Source organism: Monodelphis domestica, chromosome 1 (genome assembly GCF_027887165.1).
Source record: "Monodelphis domestica isolate mMonDom1 chromosome 1, mMonDom1.pri, whole genome shotgun sequence".
NCBI classification, from domain to species: Eukaryota; Metazoa; Chordata; class Mammalia; order Didelphimorphia; family Didelphidae; genus Monodelphis; species Monodelphis domestica.
The window spans coordinates 256,684,936-256,710,862 of record NC_077227.1 but is presented as its reverse complement, the minus strand read 5'-3'; the positions used below and the strand labels follow the sequence as shown (position 1 = coordinate 256,710,862).

Sequence of the window (25,927 nt, the reverse complement as noted above, 5' to 3'; positions counted from 1 at the left end):
TGTAAAACTGAAGATTTATTTTAATTTTTTTTAAGTCTTCAGCTGGCAAGTCCAAACTCCTTTCCTTTGTAACTCCACCCTTTACCTACATTCTGGAGAAACTTGCAGAAAGACCAAGCTTTTGTCTCATAATTACCTCCACTCAGGATTGTTTTCTTGTGAATGGAATCACCACCCTTATATTGTCTACTTTTGTAACCTCACCCACTACCCACTTAACTCAAATTCATGTTGATTCAATAAAAGTCATTGCAAACTACACCCACGTTCTGTGGATTAAACCTATATGGAGGGAGAAAACTCTAATTGAAATTGGAATCTTGGGACCTGAGTAGGAATCTCAGTTCTGACAGTTACTGTCTGTGTGATTGGGTGAGTTTCAGGGTCTTAAGGGATTTGGTAGCTCAGTGGATAGAGAGCTGGATCTAGATGCAGTCCGAAAGACCCATGTTCAAGTTTGGTCTCAGACTCTTACTAGTAATAGGACCCTGGGGAAGTCACTTAAGCTCTGTCTGCCTCAGTTTTCTCAATTGATAATAATACTACCTACCTCTCAAGACTGTTGTGTGGATCAAATGAGATAATATTTGTAAAGCAATTAACATGGTACCTAGCATAAAGTAGATATCTATAAGTCCTTCCTCCCTCCTTTTCTTTCTTCTCTTTCTTCCTCATTTCTTTCCTCCTTTCGTCTTAAAAAAAAAAAACAACAACACATCCTAGAGTGTTAATACTATTTATTGACTCCACAACAAGGGCTAGGTAATGAGAGTTAAGTGACTTGACTTGTCCAGGGTCATATAGCAAAGAAGTATCTGAGGCCAGGTTTAAACCCAGGACCTCCATTCTCTAGATTTGGCTCTCAATCCACTGAGCCACCTAGTTGTCCTGCTTCCCCCGGTCTTTAGAAAGGAGTTGACAGCCTCCAGCAGACCATCCAGGAGGAAGGGTGGAATGATCCACACGCACTCTCTTCCTGAGCTTGGAGAGGTCACCCTTTCCAAGGAGTGCTCTCCTCCTCAGATTGAGGCTAAAGCTGGGCGGCATCCAGGATGGATGTTGTCAGGGATCAGGAAATATAGAAAAGGCACAGGGAAATGGTTACCTGTGCCAGGCAGGGGACACTTATCACACTTCTTCCCCCATCCTTTGCCAACCCGGCTACAGCAGCAAATCTGCTTGGTGATCCGCTGGACCAGGGGTAGTGTACATGCGCCAGCCACCGCTGCTCGGAAGCACAGCCCTTGCTCCATGGAGACCGCCTTATCGGCTGGAACAGAAAATTATTTTTTCTCAAATCAGCAAATGGAGAAATGAGGATCATGCTTCCCCCAACCCCCTTCCTCTTTTTGTAGGCATCAAATTTGAACAAGTATTTTCTGAGCACTACTCTGTGTCCAGCATTATACAAGGTATGTAAACAATACAAAGGTGAAATATGTTATCCCTGCCCTCAATGAGCTTACATTTCTTGGACTGGGGGGGGGGGGAGGGCAACAGATAAATGAAACAATGATAGAAGGTGCCTATAGGAATTGGTGAATGAATGGTAAGCATTGTTGTTGTTCAGTCTTGTCTGATTCTTCCTAACCCTATTTGGGGTTTTCTTTGGCAAAGATCCTGGAGTGGTTTGCCATTTCCTTCTCCAGCTCGTTTTTCAGATGAGGAAACTGAGGCAAATAGGGTTAAGTGACTTGCCTAGGGTCACACAGCTGGAAACCGTCTGAGGCCAGATTTGAATCCAGGAAGATGGGTCTTTCTGACTCTAGACCTGGCAGTTTATCCTCTATGTCACCTAGCTGTTCCATGCAAATACACAGAGACACACAAAATCACAAATTTGTGGGAGCGCATGGAAATGATAAAATTAAATAGGAAGAAAATCATTGCATTCAGGGAGGGAATGCTGAAGGTCTTGGGCTCTCAGGGAGCACCTGGTTCACCTCCACTAGCCCAGAGCACTTACACACACAGTGACTCCGAGATGGGTCCAACATGTTGCCAGGCTTGCAGGTGCACCGGTAGCTGCCTCTGGTGTTCACACATTCGGCATCTTTGCACAATCCCAGCAGAAGGCATTCGTTTATATCTGAAAAGTCAGAGGAGACCAAATATCAGCAAGCAACCCATGGACCACAGCTAACTGATATGAGAGTCTGGGCTGGAGGCAGGAGTGGGAGACCATCCAAGCCATGCTAGAGCTGAGCACAGACAGAGGGGACAAGAGAAGTGCCAGGGAGTAGGCGGACTGATGTCCTTTGCTACAATCTTCCCCTTAGTCTGGCTCAGCACTCTGCAGGAAGTTAAAAGGAAAGACCAGCCTGGGTTGTGCTCCTCTTTCAAGTAAGCCAGACCAGATGGAAACTGATTTTGGAGCTGTCTTTATTGCTTAATCTACACTGGTTTATACTATGAAGCCTTTGACAGAGACAGACACTTAGAGATGGCAACTCCCCACATTCATACATGAACACAAGAGTACACAGGGTGGCTAAGTGGCTCAGTGGATAGAGCACTGGGCATGGAGTCAGAAAGATCCATCTTCCTGAGTTCAAATCCAACCTCAAACATTTACTGGCTATGTGACCCTTTATCTGACAAAATGAGCTGGAGAAGGAAAAGACAAACTACTCCAGGATCTTTGCCAAGAAAACCCCAAAGAGGGTCACGAAGAGTCATCCAGGACCAAAAAAGACTAAACAGTAATGAATTTGCACATATACAAACACAGTTTGATCACCATACTGAGAAAGGGGATCCAAGGCAAATGCTGGTCAAAATGAAAATAATAATAAAAATAGCTAACATTTATATAGTGTTAAGTATTGTGCTAAGCACTTACAATGGTTATCTCATTGGATCCTCAAATCAACCTTGGGAGGTAGGTGCTATTCTTATCCCCATTTTACAGATGAGGAAACTGAGGCAAAAAGTAGTTAAGTGCCTTGTCCAGAGTTAGTAAGTGTCTGTGGCTGGATTTTAATTTCAGATCTTCCTGAGGGCTGGCACTCTAACCACTGGACCAGCTAGCTATTGCTCTATACCTCCCAGTCTTACCCATTTCTCCCCAAATATACAGCTCACTTATGGACTCTTTCTCCAATTAGCTTTAGGACTCTCCATACCCATGTTGGCCTCACATCCACCACCTTTTGGCACAAACATTAGCAATAAATATACCTACTTCCTGAGCCTCTCAATATTCCCTCTGGGATTACAGTCAATTGCTATTCTTCCCAGGCACTCCTACAGCAGCACGAACACCCCCCACCCCCTTTCCTCTTGACAATAAGGAGACCAAGGAAATGGGACTAGGAATCAGAGGATTATAAAGTCCTAAATCAGAAAGGCTTTTAGTTCCTCCTGTTTTCAGGGAGGATGTGCCTAAAATATCCATGAACAATGGTATTCTATGCTCCATTGATATGATGATAAAATGTTTTATCAACTAGCTAAGAACTTGATAAAATGTTTAACAACATTTTTCTTGGTCAGACATCAAAGATGCCAAGGCCACCCACTGAATCCCAAGTCATTGCCAGTCATTCTGACTTTTGTCTTGCCACTGGGCTTCCATGATGGTAGAAGAGTGAGGCGGATGACTTTGCTCATCATTGCCTCATTTAAATCCAGTGAGGGGACAGCTAGGTGGCTCAGTGGATTGAGAGTGAGATTCAGAGACAGGAGGACCTGGGTTCAAATTTGATTTCAGATACTTCTTAGCTATGTGACCCTGGGCAAGTCACGTAACCCTCATTGCCTAGCCCTTACTGCTCTTCTGCCTTAGAACCAACACACAGTATTGATTCTAAGACAGAAGGTAAGGGTAAAAAAAAATCCAATGAGAAAGTCAAGACATCACCAATGATGTCATTGGTCCTCTTCTAAAATGAAGGACTAACAATGACAACAACTCTGGGGTAGATATCATGAACACACTTTTAAGTTTAATCTTATTAACATTTGAATATTATAACTTTGTTTTATGTTGTTTATATGTAAATATTTAAAATATTTCATATTATTATTTTCTCCCCTTTCTTTTTTCCTCACTCCCTCCCTTTCTTTCTTTCTTCCTCCCTCCTTCCCTTTCTTTCTTTCTTTCTTTCTTTCTTTCTTTCTTTCTTTCTTTCTTTCTTTCTTTCTTTCTTTCTTTCTTTCTTTCTTTCTTTCTTTCTTTCTTTCTTTCTTTCTTTCTTTCTTTCTTTCTTTCTTTCTTTCTTTCTTTCTTTCTTTCTTTCTTTCTTTCTTTCTTTCTTTCTTCCCTTAGAATCAGTTCTTTGGTTCCAAGGCAGAAGATCAGTAAGGGCTAGGAAATTGATGTTAAGTGACTTATCCAGAGTCACACAGCTAGGAAGTGTCTGAGGCAAGATTGGAACCTCAGACCTCCCCTCTCCAGGTCTAGCTCTCTATCTAATGAGCCACTTAGCTGCCCCTTTATTGTTGGTTTTTTTTCTCCTTTATTTTTTTCAGCTCTAAGCAAAGAACAAAACAGAAAATCAAGTCATGGTTTATAATTTTTACTAATTTTGGAGGTATAAAGTGCTCATATTGAAAATTTAATAATCAGTTTGAGGTGTGTTCCCTTTTGTTAAGATAACTCTAGGGAATTGATTTTCTTTAATCTTTCTGAGTAACCCTTCCACTGTCTTACAACTATGACCTTGTATCAGAGACTCTATTCTCACATGAAGAGTCCAGGCACACTTAAGCTTGGTATTTCTGCCCAGGGGGAAACTGAGAACTTTGTTGTTTTTCAGTGCCCTCAAGGGGAGATACTAGGCCCTCATAAGTATTCACCTGGCTTAAAAGAGAGAACAATTTTATTTCATCATTAAAGAATGAGAGGCAGCTAAGTGGCTCAGTGGCTGAGAGCTAGATCTAGAGAAGGGAGACATCCTGGGTTCAAATCTGTCCTCAGACACTTCCAAACTGTATGACCTTGGGTAAGTCACTCAATCCTCATTGCCTACCCCTCATCACTCTTTGTCTTGGAACCAGTTTTTAGTGTTGATTCTAAGAGGGAAGGTAAGAGTTTGAAAAAAGGTAAAGGACAGAAAAGACTTGAATCTGAGTTAATGAAGAAACCTTTGTAAAAGAGCCTTTACAACTTAGGGTACAGGTGCTCCTCCAGCAAGGGGTGAAGGAGAGCCATATTGGGGCTGCCCTTTGAGGCCCCTGAGGCTTTTCTCTGTACCATGTTGTCCTTAATGGGCATCTCTCTGGACATTGGTCCTTCTTTGCTACTCTGCCTCATGCCCTTCACTGTCCCATACTTCCCCTCTCCACTGCAGGTCTTCTCTGATGTTCTCAAGAATGATGTCCTTTCCACTGTCACTTCCACTCAGAGCCTTCTCCAGTGCCTCTGACGCCCTCAAAGATGACATTACTTATCAAACTTGCCTCATTGGTCAATGAAGTTCATATCTCTTCCAATAGATGGCGATCATTATCTTCTCTCCAGGGCATAACTCTCAAGCCATGATCAGGAGAGATGGAGACAATGCCTTTGGCTCTTTTATACTATGAGGATAGACTACTACCTCCAACTTCTAAAATGTGTGTGTGTGTGTTTAAGACCTTTGGTCTTAGAATCAATGCTATGGGGGTAGCTAGATGGCTCATTGGACTGAGAGCCATATTCAGATTCAAATATAGCCTCAGATACTTCCTAGCTATGGGAACTTGGGCAAATCACTTAACTCCATTGCCTAGCCCTTATGGCTCTTCTATTTGAGACCAATACACAGAACTGATTCTAAGGCAGAGGTAAGGATTAAAAAAAATACTATGTATTGGTTCTAAAGCAGAAGAGCAGTAAGAGTTAGGCAATCGGGGGTTAAGTGACTTACCCAGGGCCACACAGCTAGGAAGTGTCCTGAGGCTACATTTGAATCCAGAACCTCCCATCTCTTGGCTTGGCTCTCTATCCACTGAGCCACCTAGCTGCCCTCTAGTGACATTTAAATTCACAAACCCATCCTCTAAGTAAAATGTCTTCAGGGACTTGCAGAAATAGCTCCTTCTTGGATCTGAGTGGATTTAATCTTCTGTTTTAAATTCTGGGTTGTTTTAGGATGATTCAGGCCTATTTGGCTCCTTCCTCTCCCATCAATATCCGCATATTCTGCACAGTCTAGGAGTTCTGAAGGATCTTCCCCTTCTCCCTCAATTTGTCTCTCCATCTCCTATCTTCTTCTGGGGCAGCTGGGTTGGGTTATGCAAATTACCCTCAGCTGATTTTCCAAAAATCTTCAAAAAAGAGAGTGTGGGGGAGCAAAGAGAGCAGCTCTAGCCTCCAACGGCCTCTGTGACTGGCTCCAAGGGCGAAGGGCAACCTCTCCTTGAGGTCTCCTTCCCATATACCTTATATACTTGGAAAGTTCTTCTAATAATGACAATGAATAAAAATAACTGACATTTCTAGAGATGTACAAAATGCTTACCCTATTTATTATGCTGCTGTTTTATCCTTACAGTAGTCTTATGAAGTAAAATACTAGTTTGCCCATTTTACAGATGATGACACCAAGGTGCAGAAATGTAAGCGAAATGATACAGGGTCAAACAGTTCATGACTGAGGCCAGATTTGAAACCTTCTGACTCCAAGTCCAGGGCTTTTACCATGTTGCCTTCAATGGGCCTCTTTCTGCTCACTGCTTCTATATAAAATCTTTCCTGTTGCAGTATAACACTATTCCTTCTTGCATACTTATCTATGAAGAAGGAAGAGACTTTATATGGAAGCTCCAATCTCTCTTGCCCCCATATTCCTAGGTATCCTAACTTTCCATGTCTAATGGGGAGTTGAGCTCACAGGTGGCATGGGCCTAGCTAATAAGTCTCCCATAACTTTTAAAAATTCTTATTTATTTTTATTTATTTGTTGTAAGAGCAAAGTCATACATAACCAAAACCCCAAAATAAAACCATAAATACACTGATGTGAAAGCTGACTCCAACAGTTCTCTCTCTGGAGATGGATAGCATTCCCCATCATAAGTCCTTCAGAATTGTTCCAGATCATTGCATTGCTGAGTAGCCAACTTTTCACAGATAATCGTCATTCAATACTGCTGTTATTGTGTACAAAATTCTCCCACCATGACTTTTTTAAAAATCCATATCTTCTATCTTAGAATCAATACAAGGCAGAAGAGCTGTAAGGGCTAAGCAACTGGGTTAAGTGACTTGCCCAGGGTCATACAGCTAGGAAGTGTCTGAGAGTCAAATTTGAACCCAGGATCTCCCATAGCTAGGTCTGGCTCTCTATCCACTGAATCACATAGCTGCCTTCTCCCATAACCTTTTATAGGTTCTTCTATAGCAGGACCAGTAGGTCTTAGATGGTAAACTCCAGGAGGACAGGGAGGCTTCTTGGTAAGCTGCTAACACATCTCCCATGGAGAGGGGTCTAACACATGCTTTTGGCTGATGGTGATTACGGTGGCAAAGATTTTTCAGAAGGTCTTTGCTAGAGAGAGCTGAGAGCACAGGGGAATAGAGAGAGGAGGGAGCTGCCTTCAATGGTCCCAGAGAGACCTCACTAATGCTTTAAGCAGATAAGCTGTTAATATGAGCCAGCCAGACTTAATCATAGCCACCTGCCCCTGCCCTGCCCACGGCCTTCTTGCCAGATATGTGCTTTAGAACATTTGGCATCAACCACAAGGACAAGGGCTGAAAGATGACCTGGCTAGGGCACTAAGGAAAACCAGCTGCTTGGCTGGATATACTGAAAAGAGGTGGGGGCCCTGGGGAGCTGCCACAGACACAGGCCTTTTCAGGGACAAGTCCTGATGGGAATTTAGCTGATCCCAGAAGGGCAGAAGTGAAGAAAGCCCCTTCCTACTGCCCAGATTGACAGTTGTCCCTTAGAGACTATACTGGGGGGGGGGGGAGGATGTTTTAGTGTTGGCTGCCTTCAAGAGAGAGCTACCTGGTATCCTGGATTTTCTAGGGAAGCTAAGCAAGGGACAAGGAACCAAATTAGATATCTCTGTGCCTTTGCCTTAGACCTGGAATGAACTTTCCTCTTCATGCCCATCCTTCATTTGAAATCCTACCCATCCTTCAGTACCCAGAGTAGCTGCCACCTCTCATAGAAGACTTCTCCAGTTGTCTGAAAACAGGCTCTCCTTCCTTCACCTCATGCAATACTTTGCAGATATCTTTTTCTCTTATTTTTTATTCTTCATTTTACTTATTACATATCTATTATATATGATTATATCTTTTGGTGGGAGTTGTACTTCATCTCTGCTAGATTATAATCTGCATGAAGGCAGGGATCATGTTTCATTATTTTGTAACTTCATTAGCACCTCTTTAGAGGAAAAGGGGAAGGAAGAAAGGAGGGAGGGAGGAAGGAAAAAAGGAAGAAAGGAAGGAAGGAAGGAAAGGAGGAAGGAAGGAAGGAAGGAAGGAAGGAAGGAAGGAAGGAAGGAAGGAAGGAAGGAAGGAAGGAAGGAAGGAAGGAAGGAAGGAAGGAAGGAAGGAAGGAAGGAAGGAAGGAAGGAAGGAAGGAAGGAAGGAAGGAAGGAAGAGAAGAAATAATTGAAAGTTCAGGTTCAGCATCCATGGTATCTTCAGGAAGAATTCCACTCATCAAGCTGAACAAGTTTCCAGGAGGCCAAGTTACTGAGGCTCCTGCTGCTCTCCCTCTTCCCCAAATGTAAAAATGTCACTCAACCCATAGGCCACTATCCAAATGCCTGTTTGCTTTCCAGGTGACTATGACTTTGGGGTTTGGTTTTGTTGCTTAGTTGTATAGGACTTTTCATGACTCCATTTGGGGTTTTCTTGGCAAAGTTACTGGAGTGGTTTGTCATTTCCTTCTCCAGCTCATTTTATAGATGAAGAAACTGAGGCGACCAGGAGTAAATGATTGCCCAGGGTCACAAAGCTAGGAAGGATCTGAGGCAGTGGATAGAGAGAGCTGGGCCCAGAGCCAGAAGACCTGAATTCAAAGCCAATCTCAGACATTTACTAGCTCTATGATCCTGGTCAAGTCAATTAATCCTATTTGCCTCAGTTTCCTCATCTGGAAAATGAATGGAAGATGGAAATGGCAAACCTCTCCAGTATCTTTGTCAAGAACCCTCCCCATGCCCCCCCCCCCAAAAGGGTCCCAGAGAGTCAGACATGATTGAAGTTTTCCTGACTCTACACTGTATCCACTGTACCACCTAGCTGACCTGACTTTGGGATAGAGAAAGGGAAATAGGTTCTTCAGGATTTAACTTCTTTCAGAGCAAACCCACACAACACTATCTTTTTTGTGGCTCTAAACTTTTGAGAATGGTAATCAGAGGGGTTGCAGGCCTCTTGGGTCACGTCCCTCCCAGGGTTCAGAATCCCCACTAACTAGTTCTTATTTCTTCTCTCTGACAGATTCCTTCTTAGAAATAACCAGTTTATGGGCAGCTGGGTGGTTCAGTGAATTGAGATTCAGGCCTAGGGATGGGAGATCCTAGGCTCAAATCTGACCTTAGATACTTCCTAGCTGTGTAACCCTGCACAAGTCACTTAACCCCCATTGCTTAGCCCCCTGCCTTAGAACTCGTACACAGCCTTAATTTTAAGATGGAAGGAAAGAATTAAAAAAAAAAAAGAAATGACCAGTTCCATCTTCCACTTGTATCAAAGGAGAACTCCCCCCAGCAGTTATCACAGTGCCTGGCACATAGTAGATGCTTAATGAATGTTAGCAATTGACTTGTTCTCGTCTGAGTTTCCCTCCAGATTGTATACTGTACTCTATATTCTACCATTTCCTCCTACTCCCCACCCATAGTCCAAAATTTTTCTGGCTTGGTAATCCCAAAGACAAAATAGTTCAGTTACTGCCAGCCCTCTGCCCGACCACCAGTCTGCTCTTGACTTCCATAGAAATGAAAAATACTAAACCTAGAAGGATACCCCTGAGGTCTTCTAGGTAAGAGCTTCCCAATCTAAGGACTGATCTGCCCTAGAGTTAGTGTAAGAGGTCTACCTCATTTAATGTCTTGGTAAGGTAAAGAAGCAGACAAGGGCAGAACTAGACCAGTGGAAAGAAGTTAGAGGGAGTTGGATTTTGGCTCAATATAAAGAACATTCTAACAGTTTGAGCTGTCTAACCCCAGAAGACTACCAAATGAAATGGTGAGTTTCTGGTTACTAGAAGTAATTGAAAAGAAGTTAGATGGTGACTTGATGGATAGGGAGCATCAGACCTGGAGTCAAAGAAGACCTAAGTTCAAATCCTGTCACAGTCCCTTATTAGTTATGAATAAATGATGGTTTGCAAAGTGTAATTTATTATTTTTCAAAGGTATTATATAGATGCTATTGTGATTAATGAAATTTGTTGTTGTTGTTGTTTAGTCAAGTCTGATTCTACCTGATTCATGGACTATGGCTATCTAGGAGGTTTTCTTGGCATGAATATTAGAATGGTTTGCCATTTCCTTCTCCAAAGGATGGAGTAGATTCTTTTTGTCAGTCAATCAGAGGTTAAGTGGTTGACAAGGGTCACATAGCTAGGAAGCATGTGAGGCCAAATTTGAACTCAGGTCTTTCTGATTCCAGACCCAGCACTCTATCTACTGAGCCACTTAGTTGCCTCCTAAGCATATAGAGTTTAAGTGACTTTCCCAAGGTCACAGAGCTAGGAAATGTCTGCAGTTGGATTTGAACTCAAGTCTTCCTAACTCCAGGTGTAATGTTCTTAACCACTGAGTCACAGCTGCCTCTGATTAATGAAATACAAGTTCATTTAAGGACATAAATGAATTCATAGCAGCTTTTATAATTTTTTTAAACTCTTACCCTCTATCTTAGAATCAGTACTAAATATTGGTTCCAAGGAAGAATGGGAAGGGCTAGGCAACTGGGGTTAAGTGATTTGCCCAGGGTCATTCAGTTAATAAGTGTCTGAAGTCATATTTGAATCCAGTATCTCCCATCTCTGTGTCTGACTCTCCATCCACTCTCCATCCACTAAGCAAACCTAGCTATCCCTCAATAAACATTTAAGTACCTACTATATGCCAGACACTGGGCTAAGCCCTGAGGACACGAAGGTAAAAACAGTCCCTGCCCTCAAGAAGATCACATGCTATAATGAAGGAGACAATATGCAAATAAATATATATATGTATATATATATATATATACACACACACATATATATATACAGGGTAAACAATATGTTCTCAAAGGGAAGGCATTAGCAGTGGGGAAAAATGAAAAGACCTCCAGTAGAAATTGAGATATCCTTGCCAAATGATAAACCAGTTGTTTCTAGAGTGTTAATGGCCAGCTTGTAGTAACAGTGTCCTCTAAATTTCCACACCCTAGAGCAAGGCTCTACTTTCCCCTCCTCCTCACTAATTATGGCTTTGTTGCTTAATAAATGCTAATTGAATGGAAATAGATGCTGTAAATGGTATATGCCTAGTACTAGAAGTATCGACTACCAGTGGTTGCCAACCTTGATTTCTGGTCATTCTTTAATGTCAAAAATTTCAATGAATCCCAATAGAACCAACCAATACCTCTAAATTCAGGTACATATCACCCACAACATTTGTTTTCATTTAAAGAACATACGGATTTTTATTTTTTGATATTTTATTTTCCCAATTATTTGTAATGACAATTTTTAACATCCCATTTCCAAGATTATAAGATCCAAATTGTCTCTCTCCACCCTTTCTGAGATGGTAAACAATTTGTTTTGGGTTATACATGTATGATCATACAAAATATAGTTCCATATTGTCAAGTAACAAAGATTTATTAAGCACTGCATTCATAACTACTAGGAGTGAGGAGCACAAATGCAGCTTTGTCCCAAGGTACAGACATCTAATAGAGATTTTGTTATAGTACACAGAAACAATAACAGCAGAGCTATAGAAGAGATACAGTTTTTCAGTAGCTTAGAAGCAACTGGGCTTAGCAAGGATGATTTGTCAAAATAGGAAGCTAACAGATAGGGGCTGCTAGGTGATACAGTGAATAGAATGCCAGGCTTGGAATCAGGGAGACTCATCTTCCTGAGTTCAAATCTGGTCTCAGACACTACAATAGCTATGTGACTGACTCTTCTGCCATGAGTCCACCATGGTAGCTTTAGAATGTTCCAGAATCTCTGCTGCTGCTCTTTCCCCATCAAGTCACTTAACCTCTGTTTGCCTCTAGTTTCCACATCTGTCAAATGAACTGGAGTAGAAAATGGCAATCCACTCTAGTAATTTGCCAAAAACCAACTAACCAACCAACCCAAATGGAGTTATGAAGAGTCAGGCCAAAGTCAGGATGACTGTTGATGGCCCAAGATGCAGTGGGTGATTTTGGCATCTTTGCTACCCGACCAGATTCTAAGCCCTCCCCAGTGTCTGTTCTGTCTGCCTTCCTGGCTGTTTGAACAAATTATTCTTCTGTTGAGGGAAGTCTTCATATGCCTGGTATAAACATCTCCCTAACTGTTGGTTCCTTTCAACCTGGTTTAATCCATTTGCCAAGACAGTTTTACCAGGTTGTGGCCACCAGGCGTGGTATAGCTTCTTGGAGTCACAGGTGAGAGTTACGTGCCAGATGGAAAGCAAAGGAAGAAAGCAGCCCTGGAAAGGGCTCCAGAAGCCCTCACACAGGAAGTCCTCCTTGAATACTCCTTATATACTCCATAATAAAAATAATAGCTAACATTTACATAATGCTCGATAAAATGTTCAATATGTTATTTCATTTGATCCTCATAACAATTCTTTGAGCTGGGTTATTATTCATTATTATGCATCATTTCCATTTTACAGACAAGAAAACAGAGTTCAGTCACTTGCCTAAAGTCACATAGCTAGTAAGAGTCAGAGACAGGATTTGAATTTAGGTTTGCCTTTGACTTCAGGCCTAGCACTCTGTCCATTAGACCACCATCTAGCCTCTTTTTGATTACCTCTAGTTACAGGGAACATTACTTCATTCAGTAGCCTTCTAATGTCAGACAATTATTAGAACAGCCTTTATGTGGAGCCACTACGTGACACCCACTAATTTCTGGTCTTAGTTGTGACCTTGGGGGCAGTACAGAGCAAGCCCACCCCCTCTTCTCCCATGAGAGACCTTCAAATATTTGAAAGCAGTTATCACATCTCCCCTTAGTCTTTTCTTCTCTAGACTAAACATTCCTGGTTCTGAAGGCTTATATGAAGTGATACAGAGTAAAGAAAGCAGAATTAAAACAACAATATACACACTGACTACATTTATGTAAAAAAATTAATAAAAGCAACAAAATTGGGGAAAATATGTATTAAAAATAAGTTCAGAAGGGGACACCAAACAAACAGTTCATTTTTGTTAATATCAAACTAACATTAATATACACATTTAAAAATAAATGATAAATAGTGGTGCTTATCGTTCATTTTTATTCTTGTTTATTTCTGTCAATGATCATTAAGTTTGGAATACTTAGAAAACAAAACAAACATGACCAACTCCTTGTACTCTTCCTCATATGACATAGTTTTAAGATCCCTCACTTTACCAGCTGCTCCTCCCCTTTGGCTGTTTGCTGATAATCTAAAAACTCAACCAATTTAAATGATGTCAACAGTAATGTCAAGAAAAACAGCAGTTAGAGGCCTTAAGAATTCTAATCAATGCAGTGAGCAATCTTGACTCCGAAAGACTGAGGCTGAAACATAGTTTTCTCTTTTCTCAAAGAGATGATGGATTGATTACAGGTGTGGAATGAAAATATGTTAATTGACATGGACAGCATGTTGGTTTATTTTACTTAACTATTTTTTGTTGTTGTGGGAGAGGATTGTTTTGGGGGGGTGGTCAATGGGAAGTGATACTGATGAAAAAGGAGTTGAGAGAAAGGAAGGAAAGAAGGAAGGAAAGAAGGAAGGAAGGAAGGGAAAGGAAGAAAGAGGAAGGAAAGAAGGAAGGAAGGAAGAAAGGGAGAGGGAGGGAGGGAGAAAGAGAAAGAGAGAGAGAGAGAGAGGAAAGGGAGAGAGGAAGAGACAGAGACAGACAGACAGACAGACAGACAGAGACAGAGAGCGCTCTCTGGGAAGAAGGCAGACCATAGGCTAGTGGCTCAGAAGAGTCATGTGGGAGGAAGGGGTGACAGTGACAGCAATGGAGAAATGGGCTATTGGACCTCACCCTCAGACTTCCTCAACTAAGGTAGGATCCATGGGAATTGTGGCAACCTGGCTGGGCAGTACAGATAAGCAGGAACAATAGATACAGAAAGGGTGATGTTCCCACAGGCAACAAGAAGCAAGCAGGACCAGAACTCAAAGGTGATTCTCACTGTTGAACCCCCAAACAGTAATAACAGCTGAGATATATTTAACACTTACAGAATGATCTTGTTTGAACTTCATAACATTTACCAGGTAGCTACAGAAGGTATGATTAGCTCCATTTCACAGAGTGTTTAGTTGACTTGCCTATCCTTTCTCTTCCTTCCTTCCTCCCTTTGTCTTCCTCCCTCTCTCCCTCTCCCTCCCTCCCTCCCTTCCTTCCTTCCTTCCTTCCTTCCTTCCTTCCTTCCTTCCTTCCTTCCTTCCTTCCTTCCTTCCTTCCTTCCTTCCTTCCTTCCTTCCTTCCTTCCTTCCTTCCTTCCTTCCTTCCTTTCTCTCAACTCTTTTTTCATCAGTATCACTTCCTAGCTGTGTGACCCTGAGCAAGTCATTTGACTGCAATTGCTCAGCCCTTATTGCTCTATTCCTTAGAACTGATACATAGTATTGATTCTAAGACAGAAGGGTAAAGTTTTAAAAATAAAGTAAAAGCCTTTCCCAGGCCTCCTTACTCTTAGTGCCTTTCCTCTAAGATACTCCCAAATTGTTCTGTATACATCTTGTTTGTACACAGTTGTTTGTCTATCGTCTTCTCCCCTATCTCTTATACTCTGAGCTCCTTGAGAACTAGAACCGATTTTTGCCTTTTTTTTTCTTGTCCCCACCACTTAGCATAGTGCCTGGTAAATAGTAGGTGTTTAATAAATGCTGATTGACTGATTGCTGCAACCTTCACATATTTGGACTCCTATAGAACTATTTAGATTTTTCTGACATGAATCCTCTCCTTGCAGGAAGCTTTCTTCTCTACCACCAATTCCTCTCATTTCAAGGAAAAGTCATTTCCTTTCACCACCGTGTGAACAATATGAGAGAAACAGTAGGAAAAGGAAGGAAGAGCATGAGGAGAAAAAGTAATGGGAGCAAAGTAATCCTAGAGTTATTAAGTTCCTACTTTTGATAAAGGGAAAGTTCAAGATAAAGATACCAATCTAGTTCTTCCATGGAAGAACCAAAGAGTGGTTTGTCATTTGACTTCCTTGGGCTTCAGTTTTTTCATCTGTAAAAACTAGAGTTGTTGGTCTAGATGTCTCCTGAGATTACTTGAGATGACTCTAAATCTTTTTTTTTTTCTTCAGAATATTTTTCCATGGTTCCATGATTCATGATTCCTCTTTTCCTTCCCCCCTCCCAGAGCTGACAAGCAGTTCCACTGGGTTATACATGTATCATTGTTCAAAGCCCATTTCCTTGTTATTCATATTTGCAACAGAGTGATCTTTTAACATCAAAACCCTAATTATATCCCCATCAAACCATGTGATTGATCATATATTTTTCTTCTGTGTTTCTGTTTCCACAGTTCTTTCTCTGAATGTGGAGAGCATTCTTTCTCATAAATTTCTCTGGATTGTCTGACATGAAATCTTTAATCCTAGGACAGTGATGGTGAACTTTTTAGAGACAGAGTACCAGGCCCTGTCCCTCCTGCTTCCTTATCCCCTCCCCCTCCCCCCCACACATACAGAGGAGGGAGAAAGTGCTCAATGGAGGGGTGAATAAAGTGAAAAAATATCTTCAGTGCAGGTGAAGAGGGGAAGGGAAGTATCCTAAGAACTCTGCTCCTCTACAGCTCTGCCACTTGTGAGCTTCCCACCTTGTAACCACTGGGTTGCTGGGCAGAAGAGCAGGTGAAGTGAAAAAATGTCTGCAGACTCTGTGGAGAGGGGGGCAGTTCTGCCCAAGACCCTCTGCTTTTGTAATAAAGAACTGGGATGGGGAGACAGCTCGTGTGCCCACAGAGAGTGCTCTGTGTGCCATCTTTGGCACCTGTGACAGAGGCTCACCATCACTGTAGTAGGAAATAATGCACTGAGATGAGCAGAACTGGATTTAGATCCACACATATTGACTACAACTATACATGAAAAAATAACAAATAAGAGTTAGCAGAACTTCATGTGGAAATAAAAAGCTACCGAGCAAATCCATTTCTTACTTCTTTTGATTTCTGTTTTTCTTGGTTCTATTTTGTTGAATGCTTAAGATTCTGTGTGATATTTTATTGTGTATTTTGTATTTTATTTGTTGTCTTTATTGTTGGTGACTGTTTAGTTGATCATAAAATTTTTTTTAATAAAGCTCTTCTACCTTTCTTGTAGTGCTCTCTCCTTTTCCCTCTTTACTTAAATCAGGACTCTGACCTGATTTTGATGCTGATTTGTGGAACTCACAATTCAAGGGAATTTATCACTAATGTCATGTACTTATTCCTTCCTGCCACCCCACAGGCAGTAAGGCAATGATCTCTCCCGGAGAAGAGCCACAAATATCCACCCTATACTTCAGGGTACATCCATGAGGTCAGGACCAGTCAACACTTGGTGCTGCTGCCCTGGGTCTGGAAAAGAACTCAAGCCAGCCTCTAATGTAAAGCAGCCTCTTGGCATCTCTCTCTCTCAGACTCAATTTCCTAGCTCCACAGCCAGCAGAGGGGGTCTCAAATGCTTCATGTTGAATAGGGACCTGGTTTCCATCAGTCCTGGTGTCTTTGCCAGGCACTACCAAGTGAGGACTGTTTACTTTCCTGCATAGCAGCAGATCTCTGGGGTCTCAGACAAAGCCCCAGGGGTTAGTGATCCAGATCCTACATGTGCCCAAGAAATCTCTATTCAGGGCACCAAGGCCAAGGTAAGAGTGCCAACCCTGTGGGGAGGTAGAGACTGAGCCAAGGATAGAACCTACAGTGCCAAAGTTTCTGGCCTCCTTGGAGCTTAGCAACTATAAAAGTATTGATTGCATGTCTTGGTCGTTTGACAGTTTAACCAGCCCATTCTCAAGGACCATCTTCTCTGCCTGCACAGAACCTGGGCATTAGTTACCACTCTGGCCCCTCCATATTGATCTTTCCTGGCCATCAGGCAAAAATAGCACCCTGGATACATGCTGGCTTTGCCTTGCCTAGAGAAAAACCAAGTCAAATGATTGGAGCCAGAGTAGTCTGCAGCAGACCTATTCATACACAGTACAAGGTTTCTGTTTTGCAACACTTTCTCCATTCTTTGGTTTCATGTTTTTTTTTTAATCTCACAAACAGCATTTCAATCATATAATTAATATAGAGCTATAAAATTCCATTGTTGTTGTTCAGTCAATACAGACTTGTCTGATGCTTCATAACCCCATTTGGGATTTTCTTGACAAAGATATTGGAGTAGTTTGTCATTTCCTTCTCCAGCTCATTTTAGGGGTGAGGAAAGTGAGGCAAGCAGGGTTAAGCATTTTGACCAGGGGCACAGAGCTAATAATTATCTGAAACTGGATTGATCTCAGGAAGATGAATATTATATATATATGTATAATTCTTGACATTTATATACCTTCTTAAATTTTACAAAGCTATATGTGTGTGTGTGCATGCGCCTATGCATGCACACATGCATAAAGCAGTCTTGGGTTATATGAAGAGAGGCATCTATCCAGAACCAGGGGCATGACCATTCAACTGTTTTCTGCTGCCCTGGTGAGACAACATCTAGAATATCCTTTAAATTCTAGATACCACATTTTAGGAAGGATGTTGAAAGACTGAAGAGGGTCTAGAGGAGGGTCATCTGAAGATTAGAGAACCTGGATATTATGTATGAGAATCAGCTGGGGAAAATGGGAAAATGGGAAAGAGAACACTCAGAGGGGATGTGACAGCTGTTTCCAAGTATATAAAAAGTTCTCATGTGAAAGAGAGAGTAAATTAGTTCTGTTCTCCCTAAGAGGGAAAAAAATAGGAATAATAGGTAGAAATGTGCAGTTAGGTTGCCCAGTGGTTAGAGGATCAGGACCAGAGTTAGGAGGACTCATCTTTCTTAGGTCAAATTTGGCCTCATACATTTACTAATTGTGTGACCCATGGGCAAGTCACTTCACCCTGTTTGTCTCCGTTTCCTTATCTGTAAAATGAGCTGTAGAAAGAAATGGAAAACCACTCTAGTGCCTTGGCCAAGAAAACCCCAAATGAGATCACGAAGAGTCAGACATGACTGAAATGACTCAACAATCAAAACCAAGTAGATGTTACAAAGAAGCAAATCCAAGTGTGGAAGGAAAAATATCCTAACAAGTTAGTCTGTCTCTGAAAAGAGGAGATAAGTTAACCCCAATTGGAGGACTCTGAGCACAGGTTGGCTACTGAATAAATATATTACAAGGGAGATTTTTATAGAAGATTATGCCTGATTCCCTCTGGGGTCTCCTTCAAAGTTGAGATTCTATGATTTCAATTCTTGGCAATCATACCTTTCATTTAGGGCTTCTGTGAGATGATTATTGTACCCAGGTCACAAAACCTTCTTGCCAATTACTTTTCTTTTTTTTTCCTGGCTATTTATTATTTCTCATTTAAATATATCCCAATTATATTTTTTTAAAATGTAACATTCATTTAGGAAAAAATTGAGTTCCAAATTCCTTTCCTTCCTCCTTTCTATCCTCCATCCATTGAGAAAGGCAAGCAATATAATAACAATTTTACATGTGAAGTCATGCAAACACATAGCCAATTACTTTTCTATAGAAAAACACTCTGTATCCCTACCCCCTACATGCACACACACACCTTGCTATATACTTTTCACACATAGACAATCAAATATGAACCATTGGGGTACTTCCTCCAACCCACCCAATCTCTCAAGTTGTTTCTTTACTTTCTTGGAATGACAATTTCTAGATCTGATCAGGTCTCTATTCTGTTCCCCCTTAAGCCCTCATCCATTCCAGATGTCTAACCCTACTATTTACTTGGACCAGGCTCATTTGCAAAGTCTCTAAAAGAGTTGGGGTAGGGGTGAGGGATTAAGAGAGGGCAGGAACTGACTCTTAATAAGAAGACTTGGCCCAACCAAAAGAATAAGGGAAGGTCCCGGTATTTGTCCCACACGCTACAGACCAAGGGATGATGGAAACAATGAGCTAAGCAATAGTATTTGGTTCCTTGGCAATCAGAATTGAAAATTTCTTACTAATTTCTCTTTTGATCTTCATCAGGAAAACCTAGTTCCAGAAAGCCCAGTCCATGAAGTATGTAGGGAATAGCTAAACCTGGTTGACTAAAGTTGTGTTTGATGGATTCCTAGGAAAAGACATTCAGGAATCAACCTGCCTGATTGATACCTCACTTTAGCCTTGGACAGGTTTATTCTTCCATTCTTGAGTGGTACCCTCTGCATTTCTCTGAACTGCTTCTCCCTGATCCATGACCAGTGTTCCATCATAATACTACATTGCCCTGAAACAATTGTGTTTGGAGAGCAACTCCTGAAGTCTTCCAGTCATCAGAAAGTGCATCAAGACATCTCATCATGAAGATGAAGTCAATATGTCTACACCATTAGCTGTCAACAGTCTTTCTTTTTCTATACCCCTTCTTTTTCCAGCCTGGGAAACTGTTCCATCCTTACCTTGACAGTGAGTATGATTCAGTCTCTTGTATCCCTGGGGACATTCTACTTGACCATTTTCAATCACTGGGGAAGCTGGGGAACAAGAAAACAAGTTTTATTAAAAATATTCAATGTCAATTATATGTTACACAACTGGTGCCATACACACTCACCTATTTCTTTCTTTTTTTAAAAAAACCCTTACCTTCTGTCTTAGAATCAATACTAGGAATCAGTTCTAAGGCAGAAGAGTGTTAAGGGCTGGGCAATGGGGATTAAGTGACTTGCCTAGGGTCATACAGCTAAGAAGTATCTGAAGTCAAATTTGAACCCAGGACCTCCTGTCTCCAGGTCTGGCTCTCTATTCCCTAAGCCATTTAGCTGCCCTTCACATTCAATGATTTTTAAGACATTATTTCTCTCCTGGGTTTTAGTTCCAAATGTCTGATTGCCTGCTGTACATCTCTGTCTGCTAGGCATCTCCAAATCAGCATGTTAAAATTTGAACTCATTATGCCAAACTGCTGTTCCTAAATCACAGATCTGACCATGTCATCCCTTATTCAAAAAACTTTACCTATCCCAGTGCCTCTAGGATAAACTATAAACTTCTTTGTTCTTTAAAGCCTTTTCCAATCTGGCATCAGCCTCCCTTCAAAGGCTGTCTATACAGTCTTCTTCAAAATCTCTATCTTTCAGCCAGTCATATTTGCTCTATCCTCAGTATGTGACATTCACTCCAGGTACCATCTCTCTGCCTTTGCAAAGGCTGTTCCCCCATGTCTCAAATGATTCCCTCCTCACTTCTATGTCTTAGAACCCCAACTTCTTTTCAAGGTTCAACTCAACTACCATCTCCTTCAAGAGGGCTTCCCTAACATGAATAGGCAGTTTTCAAATAAAGAAATAAAAACTATCAATAAACACTGTCAAAAAACAAAATAAAAGTGTCCTAAATCTCTTATAACTAGAGAAATGCAAATCAAAACAACTCTGAGGTATCACCTCACACCTAGCAGATTGGCTAACAGGACAGCAAAGGAAAGCAATGAATACTAGAGGGAATGTGGCAAAGTTGGGACATTAATGCATTGCTGGTGGAGCTGTGAATTGATCCAACCATTTTGGAAGGCAATTTGGGATTATGCCCAAAGGGCACTAAAAGACTGTCTGCCCTTTGACCCAGTCATAGCACTGCTGGGTCTGTACCCCAAAGAGATAATAAGGAAAAAGACTTGTACAAGAATATTCATAGCTGTGCTCTTTGTGGTGGCAAAAAAATTGGAAAATGAGGGGATGCCCTTCAATTGGGGAATGGCTGAACAAATTGTGGTATATGTTGATGATGGAATACTATTGTGCTAAAAGGAATAATGAACTGGAAGAATTCCATGGGAACTGGACCAACCTCCAGGAAGTGATGCAGAGTGAAAGGAGCAGAACTAGGAGAACATTGTTCACAGAGACTGATACACTGTGGTACAATTGAACATAATGAACTTCTCTACTAGCAGTAATGCAGTAACTTAGGACAATTCTGAGGGACTTATGAGAAAGAACACTATCCACATCCAGAGGAAGAACTGTGGGAGTAGAAACACAGAAGAAAAAACATTTCCTTGATCACATGGTTCAATGGGGATATGATTGGGGATATAGACTCTAAACAATCATTCTATTGCAAATATTAATAATATGGAAACAGGTCTTGATCAATGATACATGTAAAACCCAGTTGAATTGCTTGTTGGTTAGAGGTGGGGGGAGGGAGGAGGGGAGGGAAAAAATAAGAATTACATGACCATGGAAAAATATTCAAAATTAATTAAATAAATAAATGAAAAAGAAAGCTTCCCTAATTCTCCCAGGTGTTAAAAGTTCCATCCCATCCCTAGTCACTTTGTATTCATTTTGTATATACCCTGAATTTACTTATCTGTGATTGTGTTGTCTCTCCATCCCCCTGTCCCATCCCCCAGTCCAATGTAAAATTCTTGAGGGCAGAGATGGTTTCTCTTTTGTACCTTAAACTCAAAGGCATAGCAGTAGTACCTATCCTAGAATATGCACTGAATAATTTGTTGTTTGATTGATTCATATAGGACAGTGATGGTGAACCTAAGGCACAGGTGCTAAAGAGGGCACACAGAGTGCTCTCTGTAGGCATGTGGCTGCCTCTCCTCCCATCCACAGAGTTTGTTACTAGAAAGATAGAGGGACTCTGGCAGAGCTGCTCCCTCCCCCTCTCTGCTGTACCTGATGACATTTTTTCACATTACCCACCCCTCTGCCCAGCAGCCCAATGGGAGCACTTTCTCCTTTCTCTCTGTAAGGTAAGGGGGCAGGGTGTGCCTGGAAGCTGGTGGAGGCAGACATGGCGCTTGGTCTGGGGGATGGAGCTGGGCACTCCATCTCTAAAATGGTCACCATCACTGATATAGGAAGTTTCACCAGTGGACAGGAGGCATCCACATGGTCTCGTGTAGGAGATAAAGAGGAAGCAGAATTAGATTGAAATGCTATTGGAATAAACAATCTTTTTTTATGAATACCAAAACACCTAGATACTTAATTCGTTGAACTCCTTCCTAACTCAAGACCTCTAGTTCCTATTTGTCCTTTTGGACATTGATTCATATTGCTGATACATAGCTTGGATATTCTTCCTGGTTCTGACCCTTGCTTCTCTGTAACTGTGTGATAATGGACTCTTCTGCTTCATATAGCCTTCCCTTTGCTGCTGAGCCCTCTCACCTCAGTGGAACCTGTATTGCTTGAAGATGGTTCTGCTCAGAACAGGATGCCCTGCCAGCATCATAGGCTCCTCCATGATGTGATCTGAGCCATAAGGTTCAGCCTTAGCCATAGTGTGGAGACTGAGAGAACAGAATAGTTCATTTAGGAAGAAGGAGCTATGATGAAGTGATCCTTCCTCTAATTCAAGTGGCCAGAAATTGTATATTCTCTTAAGAAGCTGGAAAAAACTGTCTGTTATTATTACTGGTGTAATAAATTCACTCAATCAAAGAACTCATGATGAAAAAATGCTATCCACTTCCAGAGATAGAACTAATGAACTCCAAGTGCAAAAGGAAGTATGATTTTCTCACTTCCTTTATTGTTCATATTTAAAATATGGCACATATGAAAACATCTTGCATTTATTTCACATTTTAAATTGATATCATATTGCTTGCTTTCTTAGTGAAGGAGTATGGGGGAGGGAGATAATTTGGATCTTAAATTTTTTAGAAAAATTAAAAAGGAAAGAAATAATTTTTTAAAAATGAGTATTGCATATAGAGCTAGGGGAGATATTAAGTTTGGATAAGATAAGATCCCTGCCTTTATGGAGTTTACATTCTACTAGAGGAATAAGACACATGGATAATTATAATATATGGTGTCACACCACTTAGTATATTAGAGAAATACAGAAATAATTAAGTATTGTGGAAAGGAAAACTGTGAATCAAGCTTTTGCATTTCTGCCCACTGAGATGGAGCAGACATCAGTTGGAATGTGACAGAAGGGGTAATGACAGTTGGAGTGAGAGAAGATGATTGTGGGAGAAACGGCTAACTGAAGGGTCTTTGCCCTCTGAACTCTGTTGAGTGTGGAGCAAAGACCTGGAGCTCTAGATCCCAACCTGTGGAAAATCCTTGCCTCCATTTCCCTTACCCAGAAGAAAAGGAAGGTTCCTTTATATTTGGAAAGCATCCATTTGAGGAAGAACAAAAAAACAACAACTTCGGAGAAGGTCCTGATCCCTTAACTTCAGGGGTCACCCTGAAGATCCTTTCCATCCCTTGACTTTCCCAAGAAGGTCACTTGTTAAGGTAGGAGAAAGACATTGATTAGCTAAGAAGAAGATAGATAACTTGAAGCTGAGCCATCTGAAGAAAAACTAGAAACCCAGTAGGGCCTCTTCTTCTCTCAAACCTATCCACTTTCTTGCTTTACTATAATCATTAAGCTGCTTGAGAAATAGAAAACCACAGTCAGATTCACATTGAAGGGGAACAAAGAATGAGAGGCTGGTGGCTAAGATACCCATTAGCCTAGGCGAAACAATGAGAGCAAACAGTAGCAATCTGTTTGCAAGACAAGGGGGAATTCCAGGGGTTCAACTACTAGTCAAGCCTTGCTAAGTAATCTCCACTAGTCTCCAGAAGTTCTCTCTAGGACACTGGTCCTGTCATCCTTAACCTAACCTTACCCAGGGGCACTTCTCTTGTGGATTGAGTGTGAGGGAATTTCAAAGACTATCTTTGTCTGATTACTTCTCAGCCACAGAGGAGCCACACATTTTACCTGTCCAGCCCTCCAGAGTCTCTCGGTCCTTTCACCTCCTCCATTTTCTGTTAAGGACCCTTCCTTATCCCCAGTACCTCTTCAATCCTGTTTAATTACCTTCAACTTTACAGAATATAGTACTTATATGTAAAAGCATTTAATAAGCATATAATACAGATAGTATACAATAAGTATATTAGTGAGTTACAGAACAAAGTTCTATGGAAGGTCTAATGAGAAAGCTCCTTATCAATAAGGGGGAAGAGTGGTGGCATTGAGTCAAGTTATAAGGGATGAGTAGGAATTCAGGGAGAGGTATGCAGTATGCAGTATGCAGTATGGCAGAGCCCTTAGAAGGCTACTTTCAGAGTTAGGAAGACAAGTTCGAGTCCTGTGCTTTGTCACATGCTGATACCATGATCCTGGGCAAGTAACTCAACCTCTCTAAATTGTAGAAGTTATTGATCTGAATATTGGTGACATCACAAATCTATAAACTCCCCCAAAAAGCAATTCAACCAGCAAAGACAGAGAGAGAGAGAGGTCTTCCTAAGCATAGGAAATCATCTGAGCAAGGACATAGAAATAGGAAGATGGGATGTGGTCCCATTTGGCAGGAGAATAAAGTATGTAGAGTGAAATAATATGAGATTAGACTTGGCAGTTGGGCACCATCTGACAGTGGACCAGTCAAAGAAGTTTTCCCTCTAGGCAAAATGGAGCTACTAAAGATATTGCCTAAAAGGGTGAGAGGATGAGAGCTATGCATAAGAAAGATGTCTGGTAGTAATATGGAGAACAGATTAGAGAGGGAAGAGAATGAAGGCATAAAAGCCCATGCTGTAAATCTAAGTTGTAAAAATTCTTTTTGGTCAACTCAGCTGTTTGGGTCTTTTTCTGGGTGAAGGGGGAACAACTCCAACAGTTCTGGTATGCAGGCAGGTTAGAAAATAAGGAAAATCTCAAGGAATGTGGTTTGGTGCTCCTCCCTTGCCTGCTTGTTATTTCCTTTTTTTTTTTTGCTTATATATTTATTTATTTATCATTATATATATATATATATATTTGTTTGTTACATGAAAGTCCCCAGGAATCTCTCTGCTTCCCTCCCCTCCCCACAATAAAAGGCTATCATTTGACATATATATATATGTATTTTTATATGTATAATGTATGTCTATATGTAGTATATATAGAACTATGTCTTACATGTTTCTATTTGACAGTTTTTTCTCTGGAAGTGGACATTCCAGATATTCTTCAAACTATTTCTGTTGCTGTATTAATGGTCTCTTGGTTTTACCCAATTTGATTTTCATAATTTTATGTTGGCCTTTCCATCTTTCTTTTTTAATTAACCAGCCCCTCAGTATTCCATCTCAATCATATGCCTTGGTTTGTTCAGCCCTTCCCCAATTCATGAGCATCCCTTCAATTTCCAGTTCTTTGCCACCACGGAGAGACGCTGCTAGAAATATTTTAGAACCTAAGATTCTTTTTCTTTTTCTTTAATCACTTTGGAAAACAGGCCTAATAGTGGTACTGCTGTGTCTGTGAGTTATTTATCTGCACAAGGACAGGATCTCACCTTCTTCATCTCAGATTTCCTGTCCCCAGCTATAAGCTGTCATTACTTCTCTGTCTTACCCAATTTCAGCTTGATTTCAGTTCTGTCCAGAGATTTCACCCTTTCTCCTCTCAATCACTGTCCCAGACTCTCATCAAGTTTCCCAACTCTCACACTCACAGATCCCATCACCCAACCTTCCTTGTTCCTTCTCTTATCAATTTAGCTTCTAGGAAGTTCCACTGAAGTCACCAGTGCTACCTCTGTTTTCTCTCTGGTTTGGGGATGGTGCCTTGTTCTTTCAGGACAAGGAAGAAC

At 41.2% G+C, this 25,927-nt stretch overlaps 1 protein-coding gene across 1 annotated transcript in view; it reads right to left on the bottom strand.

The window, feature by feature from the left end:
* The window catches only part of LTBP2 (latent transforming growth factor beta binding protein 2), a 190,793-nt gene that overhangs the window by 45,277 nt on the left and 119,589 nt on the right, over window positions 1-25,927 (bottom strand). The window contains exons 9-11 of the mRNA XM_007472818.2: window positions 19,764-19,838; window positions 1,967-2,089; window positions 1,106-1,270 (exon numbers count right to left, since the gene is read on the bottom strand). Coding sequence (XP_007472880.2) covers window positions 1,106-1,270; window positions 1,967-2,089; window positions 19,764-19,838 — 363 coding nt within the window. The remainder of the gene's footprint in view (window positions 1-1,105; window positions 1,271-1,966; window positions 2,090-19,763; window positions 19,839-25,927) is intronic.